The sequence below is a fragment of the Vicugna pacos genome, chromosome 18 (genome assembly GCF_048564905.1).
Source record: "Vicugna pacos chromosome 18, VicPac4, whole genome shotgun sequence".
Classification (NCBI taxonomy): domain Eukaryota; kingdom Metazoa; phylum Chordata; class Mammalia; order Artiodactyla; family Camelidae; genus Vicugna; species Vicugna pacos.
Window position 1 is genome coordinate 18,967,699 of NC_133004.1, and position 22,515 is coordinate 18,990,213.

Consider the following 22,515-nt stretch of genomic DNA (forward strand, 5'->3'; position numbering starts at 1 on the left):
CTTCTCCCCAAAGGAGAGCAAACAGCAATGTAAAAACTCTTTTGCCTTGAAATATCACTGCAGAATATGAAATTCACCAGTCACAGGGAAATCAGAGCTACAGAAAAATATGTCTTAAATGTCTTAAAAAATTTTACCCCTCAAAACACCCTATATAAATATTTCCCCTTTACAAGCCTAGAGGACGCTCCGATGGCCAACGGCTGGGTGACTGCGGGTGGGGGAAGCCTTCAGGGAGGTCACACCCTGGACAGAACTCTGTAGGGAAGATGCCGGGGGCCAGGAGGTGGGAGGGCTGTGTGCCCCTCACACTGGGCGCAGCTTGCCATGGCCCCGCTCTGCATTCCTTATAGACAGTAGCCCTCTGCAGTCATGCCTTAGCAAAGGGAGGGTACTGTTCCCTTGGCAGTTAGCAGCCCTTCCTCCACTTCCCCGACAGAGGAAGGAGAAAGACACTGCCGGGTCTCCAGGGGCCTCCTCCCCAAAGGTCCACAGTGGTTAGGCCAGTGCAGGGTGGCAGCCATCACCTCTCCCGGGAATAACACAAGAGAATCCTCCCCAGACAAGGGCCTAGGAATCCAGGGGGTGGGTGGGGCAGAGTTGGGATGAGGTGTGCCCTGTGGGCCCAGCACTCCCAGAGCAACTTGGGAGCCCCCTCCCCAGGAAGCTTATCTCAGTGGGCTGCAGCTCCAAAGCTGAGAGCCATAGGGAGTGAAGGGGCAGAGCTGCACAGCTAGAAGCCAGCCTCTCCATACCATTCACAGCAGCTAACCCTCACGTCCCCCCAGTGCCCTCAGCTCCCTGGTGAGCACAGTCACCCCTTCCCATGGTAAATGCATCAGCAAGGGTATTCCCAAGCCAAGGCAGGTTGGCATTCAAGGAGCTAGGGATGGCACAGCTCCCAGCCTCAGTGGCAGGGGCCCATGGGAGGTGGGCTCAGGCCTCCTTTGCCCACCAGGGTCTCTCATATCACAGCCTCATAGGAGACTAGGCCAATGGGGGAATCTTACTCCACATCTCCCTCCAACTGTCCCCAGGTCAGTAGAACAGGAGTCTGCCCCTGCACGGTACCTTTGGTCTCCAAGCAGCCAGGCCCAGGCCCCAGGGGCCACTGCAGATACCAGCTGGGCACTGCAGAGGGACTGAGTCAGCTGGCAGCTAGTGGGCACAAGGGAGTTGGGGGTGTGGTCCTCTCCTCGAGAGGAGAAAGCAAGAGGATGCACAGGGCAATTTTATTCTGTTGGAAATTGATGGGAACAGGGTCCTTCTCCATTAGTCTTGCCCCTGACTGGAGAGATCACAGCTGTAGGCCGTGTCATGTCACTGTGTACAGCTCTTCCCGGTGGTTCTTACAGATCTCATAGTGGCAGGGGAGCTTCTGGGAGCAGGCCCAGGGATCAGTGTGTTGCTCACGTGGTGGCAGCAAGAACGCTGCGCTCCCTGCCAGCAGCATGTGCCAGATGCTATGGGTGTAATAATAGTTGTCACTGGTCATCATGGTGGTGTAGATGGTGATGGCCACAGTGGCCATGGAGATGCCAGGCAGGAGGTAGAAGATCCAACGCTGCCAGGAGGTGGGGTAGCAGTGGCGCCGGCGTCCGCAGCGGTACACCTGGAGGAAACTACCACATGAGTGCTGGCACAGGGGCTGCAGCCACGGCTCCCAAGGGTTGTGGGCTGCTTGGAAGGGGCTCCAGGGCACAGAGACTTGGGCATGAAGCCACACTGGGCCCCTGTGGGTGCCACGAGTAGCCCTCAGAGGATGTGGAAGACTCAGGCCCAGGACAAAGAACACGGCCAGAACAAGGGGCCATGTTCTCTCCTCCCAGAGTGAGGGTCTGTGGCGGGCCCACACTCTTATCCCAATTGCCAAGGGAGGGGGTCTGGGGGGACCACAAGCCTGCTCCAGCTCCTTACCCACATGGTGACCATGACCATGATGGCAAAGAGGCAAGGCCCCATTGTGTTCCAGGCTGCCCTGCGGTCCATCTGCAAGGACATGGCGAAGACCAGAGTGCCCAGGAGGAACAGAACCTGGGCAAAACACAGGGATGGTCACAGGGTCACAGGAACCCTGGCCTGGCTCATCTTTGACAGCATGAGGTTCAGCAGGAGCAGGTAGTGGGGACACACTGGTCATCCTGCTGTCCTTCACTGCCCCCTGGGCACCTCTGCCTGCCCCCTTGGAGCTGCTGGCACAATTTGTCATGCTCTGCTAGCTGGAAGGGAGGTGCTTCTCCTCCAGCTCCTACATTGCGGGGATGCATTGGTCCCACTGGACCGTCCACAGGTGAATTTCTGAGGCAAGAACCTGGCCATGCAGGGCACCAGGGCATGCATCTCCATCAGCCAGATCCTACTTCAGCAGAAAAGCCCCCAAGGTGTCCTCAGCACCAGGGGCTCCAGGAGCACAGCTGGGGGCTTCTCAGGGAGTTCTGGCCTAGGGTCAGGGCTTCTGGCCTAGGGTCAGGGCTCCAGGCCTCCTCTCTGAATGGAGCCCTGGGAGAGAAAAAGGCCTCGCTTAATCTTGCCCACTAATGGTAACCGCCGAACCCTCTTTCTGGTCTCTCCCTTGACACGCTGCACATGAGGGCCTCTGCTCCCCTAGAGCCCAGCTCAGGGGTGTTAGGAGATCACTCACGTATTTCAAGGCTGCCTTCAACCGCGCCATGCAGAGGATGGTGACCCAGATGGACACTCCAGAGCCCAGGAAATCACAGTACTGCAGGGTGTCATAGTTGAGGATACACAGCACCGCCTCTCCTGGCTGGTCACAAGCGTGGTAGAACTGCAGAGCCAGGTGGTCAGTGGCAGCCCAGACCCCTCACCTCCTCCCCACAACAGGAGCAGGGCTGGCCTACCGTGGAGAAGAACATGGTGTAGGCATAGACAGAGGCCTCTACCAGGTGGGAGCGGTGCACGGAGATGGTGATTGGAGCCAAAAACAAGAGGTTGCTGAGGGTGAGCAAGAGGGTGGCTACCTTCTGCTGGGCCACAGTCTGGGCCGTGCTGTTGTCTGTGCAGCTCCACCCACGCCAGCCTATAAGCCAATGTGACACCGCAGGGGGCTAAGCCCAGGCAACTGGGGCCAGGCTTGGCGGAGGGTCCTTCTGAACCTCAAGGTCTACCCTTCACCCAGCACCCTGCAGAGAAGCCTCTTCCTCACCCCAGAACAGGCTGGGATAGGGGGAAAAGACATGGGATAGGTGTGGGCAGGTATAGGGCAGGCATGGACAGGTGAGGGTAGGTGTGGGCAGGGGAAGCCAAAGTCAGAAGGCAGTACCATCTGTGGGGGTGCCTCTCTATGCCTGCATGGGGGTTGGCAGGCACTGTAGGAGTGGTAAGGAGGCATCTGCCCTTGCTCTTTGGGGTATTCTCCAAACTTGTCCCTCACCTGCCTTGCAGCTACAGCCTGCATACAGGTAGCTGTGTGTGCGCAGCAGGAGGCACTGGCCATAGGGTCCGCAGTCATTCAGGCAAGGCACCAAGTACAAAGTGGTCTCCACAGGCACCAAGGCCTGCTCACACTCCCTGTGAGGAGGGGCCACAGGAAGGCTGGCAGGCCACAGGAAGGCTGGCTGCCCACCAGTGCTCCCAGCAGGGTCTTGGATATGTGAACCCAGAGTTGAGGCCCTAGGGATCTGAGCCCTGGAGGATAGCAACTGTGAGCACTGCCAAGGTCAAGACTCCCCCTCCCCACTCCCCCTGCTGAAGGACCAATGTGTCTGGGACTGGGTTCTGGACCAGCCCACCTCCTTGTATCCTGGCTCCCAGAGCTGCTGTGGAAGGGGCGGCCAGGTGGGAAAGGGGAACCTCTTGGAACTCCTGGCATCACCCCCAAACTGGGACACTGGCAGCCCTGTCCATGGTCCTGAGCATAACCACTTGGCTGCCTACCCCAAGTTTACTTACTTAGGACTCTCAGGGCACACAAGCTGCAGGGAGAGGTACCAGTTGTCTGTCTCTGGGTAAGGAATAACAAGGGTGGCCTTGCGCGATGAGGCACTCAAAGACAGAGGGTAGCCCTGGAAGAAGGCTGCAGGGGAGTAGGAAGTCCCAGTCAGAGATGGCCAGAGGGCCTGCTGGCTCACTGGGCCAGACACTGCCTGCCCGTGCCTGTGCCTGTCCATACCTGTGGTGCAGTTGAGCGAATCATTGAAGCTGAGGAAGGGCGAGGCGGCAGTCACACAGACCACCACCAAGGTGTTGTTGGCAATCGCGGTCTGAGAGGGAGGACGAGAAGGGTCAGCCCCCTGCTTCCTCCTCAACTTCACACTCCAGTGTCTGGGTGCTGTTCTCTGTGGCTCCCACAGGTTCAGAGCTCATCCAGGACCCTCACCCTCTAGGCCCGGGACACCCGGCCTATGATCACCCCCTCCACCCTGTCTGCTCAGGCACAGTCCTGAGCCTGCCGACATGGACCTGCTGCTCCACAGACCAGGCTCCCCATTTCTCAGAAGGAGACTATTTTGGCCCAACGCCCACCAGGGTCACTTTGTTGCCTGAAAGGCTGCCCCGACCCAGTCTCCATGCCAAAGTCAGCACAGAAAGGCCTGAGCAGCATCACTCCACCCGGGGAGGTCTGAGCCCTGAACTTTGGGCCTTGGGCCCTGATTCAAGCAGGGTCTTGAGGTGCTCACAGCCAAAGATACCTTGTTGACTTGCAGAGAGATGGTGAGGGAGCCCCCACTGTCCATGCCCGTGTTGAGGTACAGCCGCAACACAGAGGGCATGTCTGACTGCACCAACACCTGGTCTAGGGGCCGGAAGCGCACGGACACCACGTCCAAGTCTTCCCGAGGGACTGGGTAGTTCCTGAGGCAGAAGGGGCTGTCACCCGCCCCACTGCTCCTGTCCAGTTCCTGGTAGCTGGGGCTCAGGGGCAGTAGACCAGTGGAGGCATTTCCGCTCTGGTTTGCACTGTTCTGCAGAAGGTGCTGGAAGCTCACACTCCATGGCCTGCAGGCTGTCAAGAGGACAAGGGGCTCAGCTGGAGGAAGGCCTAGGGGTGGAGGGCAGGGAGCAGAGCCACCCACCCCTCTTTCCATGCAGCCCACCTGTGAGTGCAGCTACAGCATTGAAAACTACAGACACAAGCGGCCCCGCCAGGCTCTTGGCTGTCACTTGCAGCCACCGGCCCCAGGGCGGTGAGGGCAGCAACAGGCGGCAGTCCTGGGTGGGCCCTGTGCAAGTGAGCACCTTCCGGAAGTTGCCGGGCAGGGTGGCTGAGCCCACGGTGAGGCGCACAGGGCAGCCCAAGCTCCCATTGGATGCACAGCCCTGCAGCTCCAACCGTAGCTTCTGGGTGTACTCAGGGACAAAGATTCTGCAGCCAAGGGGATATGGCCTCATTCAGGCTCTGCAGCTTTGACCGGTGTCACCACAGCATTCACACTCAGGCTGGTGGCCAAAGGGGCCAGGGGTCGGGTCCCCACTTCTTAGCACAATCCAGAAACCCAGACCCCTCACTTTCTCACCCACAGTGAGGACAGCAGTACCACCCACTCCACCAAACCCGGAGGCTGGGCCTTCCCCAGGGCCTCCACTCACTTGAGGTAGCTGGGATGGTGGAGGAGAGTCTGTGGAAGGGGCACATCAGGCTCCAGGATAGAGACCTCGACCACCCGCACAACCAGCATGTCAGGCTGGAAGACGTAGGCACAGGTGGGAATAAAGCCCTAGGAAGAAAGCAGGCATAGGGAAGAAGAGGAAGCAGGTGAGGGGGCAGAACTGGGTCAGAGAGCCTGGGGGCTCGGGGGTGGTGCTGGGCAGCAGAGACTAGAGCAAAGTCTGCCCTGAGGAGGTGAACAGCAGGGACTGGCCATTTGTGCACTGCAGGATCCTGCCCCCTAACCATGGAGGGAGCCCCCTCACCTTCACCTCAATCTTCTGGGATGAGGGGGGCAGGTGGGCGGCTACAAACCAGTCCCCGGGTGCTGGGTGGGAGATGTTGATGGAGGTGTTGCCATGCAGCATCTTGACGAGGAAGGAGGGCTGCACGGAGGTGTTGTCGGGGAAGCTGGTGCCCAGTGGGTTGATGACAGGAGGGGCGCCATAGCGGAAATACCTGGAGGTAGAGAGTTGGGCAGGCTCAGGTGTGAGGCCCGGGAGGCTCAGGCAGGAGGGCGGCAGGCGGGCACCTACACAGTGATCTCCACGTTGGTGCAGGAGGGGCCGCTGCCCCAGGATGCCTGCAGCAGCCAGCGCAGCAGCACGGTGTCGGGGGGCACACGGAAGCGGAAGAGCCTGGTGCTGCCATACCAGCTATAGAAAGCCAGCTTCTGCGGGGACTGTGAAAACTGCTCAGACACCAGCCTGGCATCTGTGGGAGAAGGTGCTGTCAGCCAGGCCAGGGCACCCAGGACCCCCTCCACCTGGGGAGCAAGGCCTCCAAGGCCCTTCTGGCCTGGAATGGCCAGAGAGAAAGGGTGAGGGAAGCCATGGAGCCCTTGGGATGCCTGTCATGCCAACTTTGACCCTGAAAGGTCACTGTCCCCCTCCAGCCCTTGACAAGGGCCTACGACTCAGAAGTTTTCAGTCAGGCATCATGTTCCTACTCATGTCCACACATCCAAGACCACCCTTGCCATCTTTCTAAGCCCCTCCACCCCATCGATCTCTGGCTCACAGGCTCAGTCCCCACAGCCATTCCTCTGCCAACTTTCCCCAAACCATCACATCCCACCCACTAGGCATCCCTTATCAGCAACAAGCCCCAGAGCCCACCCTTCACCTATCACCTATCACCCCAACTGCCTCAGACCTTAGAAGCAGAAAGAGCCCCACTCAGAGGGCCCCTGCTTCTGCCTACTGGTCACAGTCCCTCTTGGCCCCACTCACATTGCAGCCCTGGTACATAAGGGGCTGAGTGATGAAGGCTGAAGGACACAAAAGTGGTCAGGGTGGGAGCCCCACTCCTCTTCATGTCTGCCTTGGGCCCTGCACACCAGGATGCTCCCTCACCTCCTCTGAGCCCCCTAGTTCCAGGATCTTTGATCCTGGTTCACTGGACAAGTGAGGGGATTCAGGTCTGGAGGCTGGCTGACTTGGGGTACAGCTCACCAGAGCCTGAGTCCCTCCTCTCCCAGAGAGGTGGCAGACAGAGATCCTGCGCTGCCTTAAGCTGGAACGACTGGCCCCTGCACTGCAGAGGGGCACAGAGACAAGGCAGGGGCCCAGACCAGGGATTCCCCATGGCCCAGTCCTGGCAGGAGCTCTCAGGCCTCCTATTCCATGGCTCCTCAGCTCCCCTCCCCTATACACAACAAAAGTTTACACTTGCTCACTTCCCAGGACAGCTTGGAAGGTCTTCCAGGACTCAGCACAGAGGCCTGAGACCCTACTCTGGATCAGGGCCCTCCTTGGGTGTTTACTAACCGGTACAACCTCCACTGGTGCATGTGTCCAGGGCCCACAGTGTAACCACCTGCCCAATGAGTGGGTGAAGGTGCCCACCCAGACCCTCCCTCTTGGGCCTTCCATAGCACAGGCATGCCCTGGGTGCTCTCTGTGTCCAGGGGATGGCTGACCAGGCCTGGGGTCCAACCACGAGACGCCTGGGCAGCATGGCAGGAAGCCTGGCCCCAGCACCAGCTGGGCCTTGTGCTTGGTATGACCTTGACTGTCCCTTCCGCTCTCCAGGTCCCAGCTTCCTAGTGAGTTGGCCGACAGCACCTCCCTTCGGGTGCCGCTCCCTCCATTGATTAATAGATGTCAAAGTGCTTCCTGAAAAGTGCACTATGGTCACAGCAGGGTGCAGCCTCATGCTCCACAGGCTGGGTGACTCCCCCTACCCCAATGGGAGAGTGGCTGGCTCACACCACCCCAGCAGCAAGCCCAGGGCCTCTCCAGGTGGGCCAGATGCGCAGGTAAGGGAGCCAGGTGAGCAGCTGGCTCTCCTGCCAGCCTCCTGACCCTCCCCTGGAAGCACCTTGAGAAAAGATAACATGCCACTTGCAAAGCCAGTCTGAGCTCCAGGGAGTCCAGCATGGGGGCTGGGCAGGGGCAGGCTCCACACAGGACACATTCCAGGCTTTTCGGGTGTCTACTGGCCACCAGGTCCCACCCGTCTGGCTGTGGCCTGAGTGCTAGGAGACTCGGAGCCAATGAACTAACACAAATTTTCTCCTTAAGCTGCTGCAGCCTCCAGAATAACATAATGACAACAGTCGAAAAATTTAAAAGTGCTGGGAGCTGAGGCAGGACAGTTCCCCACCTCCTCCCCCACAACCTCAGGACCACAGAGCCTTTGAGAAACGGTCAGCCAGCCTGCTGGGCACCCAACTTCTAGACGGGGACAGGCAGGGAAGATCACACTGTAGTGTACAGCCCCTTGACCTGAGAGAGGCAGAGCCTTCTGGTCCCCACCAGCCCAGGACATCTGCAAATCAGGTGGTAGCTGTGAAGTTTCAGCATGTGCACAAGAGATAAGAGAGGTCATCCTAAGACCCAGTGGTCCCCTACTCCCAGAGCCACAGCTCTGCAGCCTAATCTCCCTGCCCAAGATGCCCACATTGTTATGTTGGTCAATGCACCAGGCAATTAACACCATTACACATCCGTCTGAGATGGACATGGAAGTCATATTTCTGATACAAGAGAGTGCCAGCCACATGCACACCTGCTCTGGCCACAGTCCCTCCAAGGACACAGGGTTGAGGGGAGGAGAAAGAAAGTCCCTGAGCCTGTCCTTGGATCCTTAATGAGGGCATCCTTCACCACACCCTCCAAACCAGGACAGGCACCCAGTGCAGAGACCCTGCCCACCCCTAGACCCCAGAAGCCAAGATCACAAAGCTGCCTGCCCCTTCAGCAAGCCTGGGAGATGAGAGGCTGCCCCAAGTTTTCCATCTACATAAATTCTCCAGCAGTGATCCCTCACCTAGCCCTGATACCAGGAAAGGAGGAAAAGGAGAAAGTACAGGTTGGAGGTATCCAATGAAGCGATTTCATCAGGGGCCGATCTGGGGAAACCACCCTTCATTCCCAGCTGTGCCAAGCTAGGAAACCAGAGGCACAGCCCTCAAAAGAAACAGGAGCCTGGAGGAGCAAGATTTCAGAGAAGAGAGGATGGGCTGGGAGCCAGCCCCAGGCTGTGCTGGATGAGCTGCCTACTACACAGGGGGGCATCTGGGCCTTCCTAGCCCCCACTCCCTGGGCACCAGGGAGTCCAAGGCCACAAGAGTCAGGGAAAGGGGGTTACTCAGCATCCCCAAGTGCCCTGCAGAACCCCTCCTGGTCTAGCCACTTCCTTGGGCCTCCACCAAAGGGAGTGGAAGTTCCTGAACAACACAGAGGTCCCCATTTCTCAGAACCACTCTGGCGAACTAGAGTCCTGAGGACCACTTGGAGTCTAGCCTCCAAGAAGTAAGGCCAGTTGTTGAAAGTGACTGCAGTAGTATGGTGGTCACCTTGGGAGGGGTGGAGGCATGACACCCACCTAGATTGCTACTCCAGGATCTTAGCAACTTTTTGCCAACTCTGCCCCTCTCCCAAACCAGATAGGGGCCCCAGAATCCCGCTGCCCAACGTTTCTTCTCAGGGAGTCTCGCAGCTCTTGGGAGTCCCAGATGAGTTCCCCACCCCGGCTCCTTCACCTCCACGTCCAGGTGCACGGTGGTCGTGCCCGACCTGCACGGTTTAGGAGCAGGAGGACGAGGAAGGAAGGGAGGGCGAGCTCCAAGGGGCCAATTCGGCGGAACCTGACCCTGGGGACAGAGGAGGAAGCGCTGGCGTCCTTTCCACCTGACTTCGCTCACATGAGGCGCCCCGAAAGGGGCTGCCCTGCACCCCCAACCCGGGGTGGGGACCTGGGCCCTATGCCTGCGCCAGGTGAGCGTACAGGTGCCCCCAGGTGAGTCACAATCCAGGCCCCGCCCCCTAGCCGCTGCCCCCTGCTCCCAGCCCGCGCACCCCCAGGATGGCGCCCGTGGGTCTACCGTAACTCACCGCTCTTTCTACCGTCGCCGGCGGCGGCAGGCGGGGACCGAGCGAGCAGCAGCAGCAGCAGCAGCAGCGGCCCCGCCACTGCCACCGCTGCACCCCCGGTCCCAGTCCCAGCCCGGCCCATAGCTCCGCTACCCGGCCCGCGTCCCCGGCCGCCCGCCCCCGCCGCCGCTTGGGCAGCCACCGCCGCCACTGCGGCCCCAGCCGCCACCTCTGCCCAGGGATCCCATCGTCCGGGCCGGTCCCAGCCGCCGGCGCCCCGGGCACTTCCGCCTGCGAGGCCCCGCCCCGCCGGGGTCAAGCTGGAGAGGAGCGCAGGGCGCTGGGCGCCGAGCAGGGCGCGGGGGGCGTGCCGGGATGGCGATTGGAAGGAGGACAAGAGGCGGGTTCGGCGCGGGACGGGGCGACGTGGGGCTGGAAGGGACGCGGGCGGGAGGCGACGCGAGGACCGAGGGGGCGTGCCAGGAAAACGAGTCCGAGAGCGGTCGCGGACTGAGGGGGAACCCAAACCCACAACCGCGCGCAGGTGGGGGAGGCGGAGCAGGAGAGGCTGGAGGGTATCTGGACACGTGGGGCTGAGGGCGGAATGGCGGCAGACCGTGGCATGGGAACCAGGGGGCAGCGGGAGGTCTCGGTTCAGAGGGAGAAATAGTGGGGCGTGAATTAGAACGCGCGGGAGATTCCTGGCGACCGTAGAGCACCCCACATGCTTCCTGGAGGCGCTGGGGGCCCCGGGGACCCAAGCATCTGCAGATCCCTGAGCGGTGGGCCGGGCGCCGCGCGAGGTCCAGCCAGCCTATGCCCGCTTCCGCCTCCCGGAGCTGGACTCCCCGGCCGGGCCTCCTGGCGCGACACACCGCAAAGGCGCTACGACTGTGGGACTTTAAAAGAAAGATGAAAAGGCTCCTTGCACATATTTCGCACACTTTAGGTGGCGATTCACGTTGGTGGGTGGGACTCACTTCTCACCCTTGACACCAGGGTAGATTCCGACAGACGGATTTCAACATAAAAAGGAAACTGTAAAGGGACTGGAAGAAAACTTGGGGAAACTTTTTCAGAGTCTAGGAGAAGCGACAGCTTTTCTAAATATGACCAGAAGACTAGAGGCAAGACTGAGAAATTCAGCTACGTTAAAATCAAAGCTTCCTGAAGAACAAAACTGCATAACCAAAGTCAAAAAAAGAAGCGGTAAACTGGGAAGGACATCCTTACAACTCACATCACAAAGGGCCAATCTTAACGAGAAAAGAGTTCCTACAAATAAATAAATACCAACTCTCCAACAGGAAACGACTGGAGTAGATTCCTGGAAAAGATACACAAATAAGCATTTCCCTCCTCAGAGAAATGCAAACAAAAACACCAAAAGGCCTCTTTTCTTTCACCTAATAAATTGGAGGAGATCAAAAGTTCTATGTTACCGAAAGGCTGCGGTTGTGCGCCGACTCTCCTACGTTTGGAGACCAGAAATTGGCCTGGGCGGAGCCTCACATGATCCTCAGTCATCCCTCCGCTGTGCGTTTTCCCTGCAGAAATGGTCACAGAAACATGGGGTTGATTGCTTTTCAGTACAACATGCACCAAGATACTGGTCTTAAGGAATGGGGTATTCAAATCATGGGTACCGCGATGGATATTCAAATACTGTGATATTTTAAACACTGCTACAGTGGACTGTAAAAGGAAAACCAGGAAACTTCTGATTGGGAATGGTCTATCAGGTGAACTTTAGCTGAAAAAAGGAAAGGGCAGAATAATGTGTTCAGAATGCTACTATTTTCTAGGGAAAAAAATTTTTTTATTTGGATGGAAGCGTACAGCAGCAAGGGAAGGATGGGAACCAGGTGGCTGAGGACTGAGAGGTGGGGGCTGTACCTGTACCTTTTGAACTTTGTACTAGTGGTGGGAGGAGGGTTTCCGTGACTGGTGGTGGGTTTTATTTGTAAGCCCTGGGATACTGAAGGCTGGGGAGAGGAGGTGAAGGGTGGAGGCCAGGAACACCCCAAAGGCCTAAGTGTGAAGCCATAGAAGAGATGCTTTATTCCTCTGGAATCTATGCTGGGCCCTCCTCACCCCTGGCAGCAGGGGGCTCTGAGAGTCTCAATTTAAAGGGACAGAGACCAATTCTGGATTTGCTGAGTTGCAACTTTAAGGCACTGTACTGACCCAGATCCTGCCAGGGACTGCAGTTGTGGTCAGCACTAAACACTGCGGATTGTTCCATCTGCTGCCCCAGGCTGGGCTCTGAGGGCCACCTCGGTAAAGTTCACCAGCAGGCAGGAGGGGAGGCATCAGACACCCCTTTCCCCACCTCTACCCCCACCTCTACCCCCACCCCAGTGTTCCACCTGGAAGTGCCGGTGAACTTGTAAAGGGACAAGAGTCAGGAGACCTCTGCTAAGTAACTATTAGCAATGGAAGGAACCCCCCTCGCAGGGCCTTACTTTGACAATAGGAAACCCAGGCCCAGTGGCTGGAGGGCCCTATCTAGAGGTCTTGCGTGGACACAGTTGTGTATTCCACTTCACACTACACAGGAAAATGACAATAGGGTTGTCAACTGTCAAGAATAAAATGATAAAAATTCTAAAAGGAAACTAGAACTTGCCCCTTAGAATACAGGCATGGGAAAGAATTTCTTAAGACAGGAAACCAGGGAACCATGAAGAAGAAGTTAGTTGTTGGACTATATTTTTTTAAATGTTACGTAAGTATAAAAGATGTCAAAGTAAAAAAGGATAGAAATTATTAATTAAGTCAAAAGACAAACAGGAGAAAACATGTGTTATACATGTGATAAACGATGAATATACCTGAGATAGAAAGGAAATTCACACATTGAAAAAAAGACAGCCCGAAAGAATACAATAGACACTGGAAATGTCCTGGCAATTGATGAGAAATTGAGGAAAGATGCAAATGGTCACAGCATATAAGGCTGCTTGGTCCAGCAGCAGTCAAATTGCCTGAATACAAAGGAAAACAAGACACCTGTCCCCTCTCGGAATGCAGGGAACAGGCACCTCCCACTTTGCTGATTGGACTGTGGACTGCCTCACCTTTTCAAGGTTACATTAAAATGCAATAGAATCACAAGGACCCAAGGGCAGATTTAAAGAGGTGTTGGCTGCAGAAGTGATTGTGGCTGTGGAAACTTGGGAGCTCTTAAAAGAGCGGGATGGGTGAATAAATTAGGACATACATATACTATGAATTTCCACACAGGTCAGCGAGTCTTCTGGAGCTGTACCCATCAAGTTGCTGGAGAGCATGGATACATCTCATTTCCAAACTGGAACAGCCTCAGATCCTCTCACGAACCCTGAGTGTGGACTTAGTGAACGGCTGCCAACCACCCAGAGGGGAGGTCTGGGAGAGGGAGGACGGACAGGGGAGGACAATTTCCCTACAGATAGTCCCTGTCTAGTCTCAAAGAACATTATTATGTTTGATTTGGATAAAAACTTCAAAGGTTCACAAAAGCAAAGAGAAAGCCTATAATTCAATTTTATGCAAATAATCAGAGGATGAGTTGCAGGACATGGATTTTAGGGATGCCTCCGTGGCCTCTGGACCTGCACAGGGGAGCAGGAGGAAGAGTGCTGAGGTCCTCTCCAGCTGCCCTCCCCTCCCTCCCACCTGCCTCGCTGCTCTTCTCCCTCCCTCCCTCCCTCCCTCCATTCCTTCCTGCCCGGTTACCCCACGCCAGTGGTGCCGCCACCCTGGGCCCAGCACCAGCCGGCTTCATCTCCCACTGCTTCCCTTCCAGCTGAAGGCTGGGCTTAGCCTTGCACACACTGTGGGAACACAGCCCTCAGACCCCCAGCTGCTCTCCCCCATCCTCCAGAATTTACCCAGGGCTCCTCCCACATGCAAGTCCCTGTGGGGATCCCAGGTCTGAAGGGGCCCCCTGCTATATAGATGGGGAGGTGTCCTGTCCCCTCACCACCCCTACAGGTTCCCTGAAGGAAGGAGCTGAATCCCCCACTATGTGGTCTGGGGAGGAGAGGTGCAGTCACCCTTCATCTTTGTCCCAGTGCCTCAACTTGTCAGCATGAACTAGACCAGGGTGCCCAAACATCTGCGTAGTTTCCCCAGAAGTTTTTGGAACAACGTAGAGTTTCTGAATCTTTATTGTACCAAGACAAAGTTTTTCTTAAGTTCAACTACCCATGTATTATTATTTCATAAAGGAAAGATCATTTTCCTACCAAAAAATTAGTAAGTACATACTCTTAGAATTGTGCTTAAATAAAGATTAGGTATTTTCATGTGGAATCTAAAAAAAAAAAGGGGGGGGACACTAATGAATTCATCCACAAAACAGAAACAGACTCACAGACATGATAAACAGTCTTATGGTTACCAGAGGAAAGGTGGTGGGAGGGAGTAAATTTCGGAGTTTGAGATTTGCAAATGATAACCACTATATATAAAAATAGATAGAAAACAAATTTCTTCTGTATAGTACAGGGAACTATATTCAATATCTTGTAATAATCTTTTATGAAAAAGAACATGAAAACAAATATATGTATATATATGCATGACTGGGACATTAAGCTGTACACCAGAAACTGACACATTGCAACTGACTATTCTTCAATTAAAAAAGAAGATTAGTTTTTTCAAGTTCAGCGTGTGTGTGTGTGTGTGTGTGTGTGTGTGTGTGTTTAATGGAGGCTCTGGGGATTAAACCCAGGACCCCCTGCATGCTAAGTATGTGCTCTACCACTGAGCTATACCCACCCCCTCAGAGTGTGGTTCCTATTTGCTACCATTTATCTGGGTAAATGAGTGCTTCCCGTCCTGGGTGCTGGGCACTTACAAACCAGAGGATGAAGGACACAGGAGGTGCCCTCAGGGCTCCTGGCCTACAATAAGCCTGGGACAAAGTCCAGCTGCATTGGAGCATGGTGACCAGAGCAAATTCCTAGTCCCCTTCCAAATGGAAATAGCAGAGGGTGACAGAGGCAGAAGATGGTTGCCAGGGTAGGGGGCCACTAGAGTGGTGGTCTGGCTTGAAGGCTCCCCTTGCCACCCTCCCCAGCATCCCTGGGCTGCCAGGTGAGGGCAAAGTGACAGGAGCCCCTGTTCCTAGAAGAAGTGACCCACTCTAGTTCCCCCTCTGGTGAGCAGGGGTGAAAAGAGGTCTAACATGTCTAAAGTTGAAGTTCCAAGAGGACAGGAAAGAGAATGAGGCAGAAAAAAATGTGAATAAATAATAGCAAAAAAATTCTCAAGATTTGGTGAAAGACATTATTAATCTGCAAGTTCAAGCAACTCAGTAAAAAGAAATCAGTAAAAAGAAAATCATACCCTGGCACAAAATAGTCAACTACCAAAAACCAAACATAAAGAGAAAATACTGAAAGCAGCCAGAGAAAAGTGACATTCAGGGGAATAACAATTCAAACAATTTATGACTTCTCATCAGAAACAAAGGAGCAGACTGGATGGGGGAAAGGAGAAAATGGACCTACATGGTTGCAAGATTCTTGCATCTTACATGAAGTGGTACAGTATTAATTCTAAACAGTCTGTGAGATGTCAAGAGGGTAATTACAATCTCTAGAGCAGCCAGTATAAAAATAATGCTGAGGTATACCTAAAAAGCCAATAAATAAGTTAAATGGAATTTTAAAATATTCATTGAACCCAAAAGAGGTCAGGAAAGGAGGAAAAGAGTACAAATCGGAGGGTCAAACACAAAACAAATAGTAAAACAGGGGACTGAAATACAACCATATCAATAATTATATTAAATATTCATGGACTACATACTCCAACTAAAAGGCAGAGATTGTCGGACTGGATTTTACACAAAGACCCAACCACCTACAAACAATTCATGTCAACTATAAGGACACAGATGGGTTGAAAGTAAGTGGAAGCAAACATAGAAAACAAACTTATGGTTACCAGGTGGGGAAGCGGGTAGGAAGGGATAAATTGGGAGTTTGAGATTTGCAGATACTAACTACTATATATAAAATAGATAAACAAGTGTCTACTGTATAGCATGGGGAACTATATTTGATATCTTGTAGTAACCTATAACAAAAAAGAATATAAAAATGAATATATGTATACATATGTCTGACTGAAATATTATGCTGCACACCAAAAATTGACACAACATTGTAAACTGACTATACTTCAATTAAAAAAAATGTAAGTGGATGGACAAAGACACAGCATCCAATAATACACATGAGAACCTGGAGTAGGTAAGGTAAACTTCAAGACAAAGAGTATTACCAAAAATAAAGAAAAATACTTCACAACGATAAAAGGGTCAATTCATAAGAACAAAATAAATATGTATGCACCCATTCAAAGAGCTTCAAAAACATGAAGTAAAAATTGGTGGAGTTAAAGAAAGAAATAGGCATTCCACACAATTGGGAGATTTTCACAACCTGCTCACAGCAGTTGGTGGAACAACCTAGAGTTAAAAATCAGTAATGACACAGGCTATTTGGACAATTCTATCAGCCACCTTGAACTTAATAAGTTTACAGGCACTACCTCCACTTGGTGCAGAATGGACTTTCTTTTCTTCCCCAACATGGATCATACGCTGGGCCAGAAACAATTCTCTGTAAGTTTAAAAGAATTCAGGTGACCATCGATAGGGACTTGATAAAGAAATTACGATATACATATATGATATATATATGTATATATATGTGTGTGTATATATATATATATCTCACATACACACACACACAAACACACACAATTGAATACTACTCAGCCATAAAAAGAATAAAATAATGCCATTTGCAGCAACATGAATGGACCTGGAGATCGTCATTCTAAGTGAAGTAAGCCAGAAAGAGAAAGAAAAATGCCATATGATATTGCTTATATGTGGAATCTGAAAAAAAAGGACACAAACTTATATACAAAACAGAAACAGACTCACAGACATAAAAAACAAACTCATGGTGACCAGAGGGTAAATGGGGGTGGGAAGGGATAAATTGGGAATTTGAAAATTGCACACCTTGGGGAGTGATGGAAATGTTAGCTATCTTGATTGTGGTAGTGGTTTCATTGGTATATACATCTATTAAAATTCATCAAAGTATACATCTGAAATATGTGTAGTTTACTGTATAGGAACCATACCACAATAAAGGTGTTTAAAGAAAAAACACCACCAATGCCTGTAGAATTTTGCCAAATGCTTTTACAGCATCTAGTAAGATACATTCTTTATTAATGTACATTTCTAATTTTGAACTAGTTTGGAAGTCCTATGATAAATCTCAGTACTGATTTTACTAAACTGCTAGATTTGACTTGTTAATGATTAAATTAGAATATTTAACTTCCTTTTTTATCTGTATTTATATTCTTTTTCTTACTCCTAGATACTGTATTTTCTCCTTTTTTTCCCCATCATCCTACTTGCTGGAGTTTGTTATTTGCTAGATATTGGCTTACCAAATACACATTTTGTTCATTAATGTATTCTTTTATCTTTATTAATGCATTCTTTTAATTTTCTTTGGATTAAAAAAAAAAAGTTCCCAGAGAGATTAGCTCGCCCCTTCCACCATGTGAGGTGACAATGAGAAGATGGCCATCAGTGAGGAAGTGAGCTCTCACCAGATACTGAATCTGCCAGCACCATGATCTTGGACTTCCCAGCTTCTAAAAAGTTGAGAAATAAATGTTCATTGTTTATTAAAAAAAACAAAGAACTACTATATTTCATTTCATAAGACTTATACATTTTCTATCACTGTAATCTAATGTGAAACAAATATTTAACAGTTATTTGAGAGGTGAGCTTATTTCATTAGTATAGACTGTCAAATCGGTTTTTAGACTAAAAATAAAAAACAAAGAAAAGTGTGGCTAACTGCAAAAAAACGGAAAGAATTTAGATGATACAGAATGTGTTCTCTGACCACAGCAGAATTAAATCATAAATCCACAACCATAAGTTATCCAGAAATCAGTGAAAATCAGACTCAGGCTCTCATGGCTGCCGGCTTGCAGGGAATGGGGACTGGGCAGTGTGGAAGCCGAGGCCTGCTTCAGCACAGACTCAACCCCAGCCACACGTGTTTACCAAAAAGGCACAGGTTAGAATCAGATGGGAGAGCCTCCTGTAGAGCAAGAGGCCAGCAGCAGCAGGGCTGGGAGAGAGTCTGGTTCTCCTGGTCCTCTTCCCCTTACCCTGCAGGGCAGGGTCTCTCCAAGCACACTGCAGGAGGAACATCCCAGAAGTCCAAGGCTATCGGCCCTCTCTCCCATCCTCCTCATCCTCAGTCAGGCTGTGAAGGTGTCAACCAGGATTTTTGAGGCTGGACTGGGATAGGATCCGCTTCTAAACTCACACCCATGGCTGTGGTGAGCATCAGGTCCACACTGGCTGTTGGCCAGAGACATGGGTTCCTTGTCACAAGGACCTATCCATAGGGTACCTGGCTTCTCCTAGTGTGAGCTGCATGTGGGATGAGGGTGTTGGGAGAGGGAGGGAGAAAGAAAGAAGCAGGCCAACGAGACCCTGGCCATTGATCTTGAAGACGACCTCCCATCTCTGCTGCTGTTTCTTCCTTGTCACTGGGTCCAGCCCACACTCAAGAGGAGAGGATTCCATGAGGGTGTGGACTGAGTGGTTTTCTGTTGCTGAGTTGTAAGAGTTCTTTTCAAAATTTTCATACTAGGCCCTGATCAGATACATGACTTGCAAATATTTTCTCCCACTCTGTAGGTTGTCTTTCCTCTTTCTTGATTATTCCATGCTGTTCACCAAAGCAGGTTGGTCAGCTGAGATTCTTACTAGCAGTGACAGGTTCCAATGGTCCAAATCCTCGTTCATACTCAGAATTTTCAGACTTGGAGATTTGTGCCCTGATTTTATTTGCATTTTTCTGATTACTCCTGAGGCTAAGCACCTTTGCATTCTTACTGGCTGTTTGGGTTTCCTCTGTGGAGAAGTAAATCTTTAAGTACTTGCTCTTGGTCAGTGGTCTTTCACTCACTGATTTCTAGAGATAGGGACCTAGACCTGCATAGGTTTTAGGTGGTAGAAATATTATTTCTTATTCTGTGGTTTGTCATTTTTCTTTCTTCATGAGGGGTGTGTGTGCTTGTGTGTGTGTGTGTGTGTGTGAATGTGTGTTTTAGGTAAGAGAATATGGGAAGTTTTTTTAATTGAAGTATGTCTGCTGTACAATATTACATAAGTTACAGTACAGTGTAGTAATTCACTATCTTTAAAGGTTATACTCCACTTATGTCATGATAAAATATTGGCTATATTCTCTGTGTTGTACAATATGTCCTGGTAGCTTATTTATACCTAATAGTTTGAACCCCTTATTCCCCTACCCCTATCCTGCTCCTCCCCACTTCCCTCTCCCCACTGGTACCTACTGGTTTGTTCTATCTATGAGTCTGCTTCTTTTTTGTTATATTCACTAGTTTGTTATATTTATTAGATTCCAAATATAAGTGATATCACACAGTATTTGCCTTTCCCTGACTTATTTCACTTAGCATAATGCCCTCCAAGTCCATCCATGTTGCTGCACATGGCAAATTTTTGCTCTTTTTATGGCTGAGTAGTATTCCAGTGTGTGTGTGTGTGTGTGTGTGTGTGTGTGTGTGTGTGTGTGTGTACACATATGGAATACACAAAGAAGATTAAGTTGGATTCACTTTGCTAGTATTTTGTTTAGGATGTTTGCATTTATATTCATCAATGATATTGGCTTTTCTTTTTTTTTGTGATATCTTTTCTGGTTTTGGTATCAGGGTGATGCTGGCCTTGTAGAATGAGTTCAGAAGCATTCCTTCCTCTGAAATTTTTAGGAATAGTTTGAGAAGGATAAGTTTTTGGGTTTTTTTAAATGGAGGTACTAGGGATTGAACCCAGGACTTCATGCATGCTAAGCACACACTCTACCATTAAGCTATATTCCCACTCTCCTGAGAAGGATAGGTATTAATTCTTCTCTAAATGTTTGGTAGAATTTGCCTGTCAAGCCATCTGTTTCTGGACTTTTGTTTGTTGGGAGTTGTAAAATTACTGATTTGATTTCAGTCCTGGTAATTGGTCTGTTCATAGTTCCTGTTTCTTCCCGGTTCAGTCTTGGGAGACTGTACCTTTCTAAGAATTTGTCCATTTCTTCTATGTTGTCCATTTTATTGGCATATAGTTATTTGTAGTAGTCTCTTATGGATCCTTTGTATTTCTGTAGTCTCTGTGTGTTTTTTAAATAGATTTTATTTTAAGAGAAGTGTTAGATTCACAGCAAAATTGAGCAGAAGGTACTGAAAGTTCCCATATACTTTGTCCCTAAATATACTTAGACTCCTCCACTATCAACATCATGCACCAGACCATGTGGTACATTTGTTACAACTGATGAACCTACATCATCATCACCCAGAGTCCACAGTTGACATTAGACTTAACTCTCGGTGTTGTACATTCTGTGAGTTTGGACAAATGTGTAATGATGTATATCCACCACTATAGCGTCATACAAGGTAGTTTCACTGCCCTAAAAGTCTTCTGTGATCTGTGTATTCATCCCTCTCTCTCCCCAACCCCAAACAACCACTGATATTTTCACTGTTTCCATAGTTTTGTCTTTTCCAGCATGTTATATAGTTGGAATCATACCATATGTAGCCTTTTAAAACAGGCTTCTTTCCCTAAGTGATATGCATTTAAGTTTCCTCTATGTCATTTCAGGGTTTGATGGCTCATTTCTTTCTTTCTTTCTTTCTTTTTTCAATCTTTGTTTTGGGGTGGGATTAGGTTTATTTACTTACTTATTTAATGGAGGTACTGGGGATTAAACTCAGGACCTTGTGCATGGTAAGCACATACTCTACCACTGAGTTATACCCTCCCATTCATTTCTTTTTTTATTTATGAATAATATTCCATTGTCTGGATGTACCACCATTTATTTATCCATTTACCTACTAAAGACACCTGTTGTTTTCAAGTTTTGGCAATTTTTGAATAAAGTTGCTATATAAACATCCATGTGCAAGTTTTTTGTGGACAGAAGTTTCCAACTCATTTGAGTAAATACCAAGGATCATGACTGTCACATCACATGGTAAGAGTATGTTTAGTTTTGTAAGAAACCACCAAACTGTCTTCCAAAGATGCAGTTATTTTGCATTCCCACCAGCAACGAATGAGAGTTCCTGTTGCTCCACACTCTTGCCAGTGTTTGGTGTTGTCAGTGTTTTAGATTTGGGCCATTTTAATATCTTTGTGGTGCTTCTTATGAAGTTCTTCATTTTAATGCAGTTGAATTTGTCAATCTTTTCCTTTATGATTAGTGCCTTTTTTGCCTAAAGAAATTCTTCCCCTTAGAAGGCCATGCTTATATTTTCTTATCTTCCAAAAGCTTTGTAGATTTGCCTTTCATATTTAGGTCTTTGATCTGCCTGAAGTTTATTTCTCTGTATGTAGGATTAGGTCTCTCTCTCTCTTTTTTTTCTAGATGGATACCTGATTGACCTAGTCCTATTTATTGAAAAGCTCCATTTCCAACTGGTTGGCAGTGGCATCTCAATCGTATTTTACATGCTCATACATATATGAGTCTGTTTCTAGACTCTGCATCCTGTTCCCCTGGACTATTTGTCAATCTTTGGGCCAGTACAGGGACAGAATTACTACAGCTCCATAACAAGGGTTGATATGTCACAGAATAAGCCCCCTTGCCCTCATCTATTTCAAGGGGTTTGGGTAGCCTGGCCCTTTACATTTACATATTATATTTCAAGCGAGCTTGTCAAGACCACGAAACAACCATTGGGATGTTGACCTGCAAGTCAAGGTGAGGAAAGCTGACCACTGGCCTCTCTGTGGTCCCTGGGCCCTTGCTCTATCTGAAGGGTTCAGTGGTGCAGGGCAGGATGTCTAAGTAGTCCTAAGTCTCAGAAGGAAGTAGGGCTGCCCTGCCAGGAGGGAGCTGACTGTGAACAACTTGGAGACAAGGAAATCATGCATAAAGTGGTTCAGAGACCATGCTGGGGTCAGAATGATCAGGCTGAGCAGGACTAGCCACTTCCTCCATCACACCTGACAAGGACGGAGCTTGAGAGAAGGGGCATTGCAGGCCAGCATCACTTGCGCCAAATCTAGCTGGCACGAGGTGGGAGGGAAGAAATCAGTCTTCAACAGATATGCGGCGGGTGGGTGGGGGTTTAATCCACACTAAACCTGATGTGGGACAGTTGAAAATGATCTGAGAGCCAGGACATCTGCTCCTTAAGAAATGGGGGAGGAGAGTCTAGAAATGTGGTCATGGAGAAGTAAAAACTGTGCCAATACGTTGATAAAGTGCTTCCACATTCAGTAATGTAATGTTCAGGAAGTAATGATGGAGAAATGAATAGGCTGGTGTTTCTACTCTGCTGTGTTCCAACGTGCTCATGAAGTACTTCCGCCTGGTCCCTCCCTGCCTGGGGCTGGGTTTCCCAGACACATTCCCTGATGAGGACTTGTGTGAAACCGTGAGAGGGATGTTTTAGGATGCATCCCCAGAGAACACGCAAGGTGAGTAAGAA

General features: G+C 50.6%; 1 protein-coding gene and 1 non-coding gene across 5 annotated transcripts; both read right to left on the bottom strand.

The window, feature by feature from the left end:
* Window positions 1-1,218: 1,218 nt before the first annotated feature.
* Window positions 1,219-11,469, bottom strand: PGAP6 (post-GPI attachment to proteins 6). Of its 4 annotated transcripts, none has more exons than XM_072942284.1 (13): window positions 11,370-11,469; window positions 6,145-6,322; window positions 5,875-6,067; window positions 5,551-5,678; window positions 5,058-5,326; window positions 4,653-4,966; window positions 4,133-4,223; window positions 3,913-4,036; window positions 3,395-3,531; window positions 2,862-3,040; window positions 2,642-2,788; window positions 1,918-2,034; window positions 1,219-1,612 (listed from the first exon to the last, which is right to left on the bottom strand). In XM_072942284.1, exons 1-13 carry the CDS (start codon window positions 11,452-11,454, stop codon window positions 1,316-1,318), a joined length of 2,259 nt encoding a protein of 752 aa, XP_072798385.1. In that variant the 5' UTR covers window positions 11,455-11,469; the 3' UTR covers window positions 1,219-1,315. The 4 variants fall into 4 exon arrangements, with proteins under 4 accessions (XP_072798385.1, XP_031543032.2, XP_072798386.1 ...); XM_031687172.2 differs by lacking the exon at window positions 11,370-11,469 and adding an exon at window positions 10,157-10,206; XM_072942285.1 differs by lacking the exon at window positions 11,370-11,469 and adding an exon at window positions 9,949-10,084 and having other exon boundaries at window positions 2,862-2,899.
* A 9,293-nt stretch (window positions 11,470-20,762) lies between these two features.
* On the bottom strand, window positions 20,763-20,835 carry TRNAG-ACC (transfer RNA glycine (anticodon ACC)). Its single transcript has one exon. It is a non-coding gene; the product is annotated as a tRNA-Gly (tRNA).
* Between the last annotated feature and the right edge of the window lie 1,680 nt (window positions 20,836-22,515).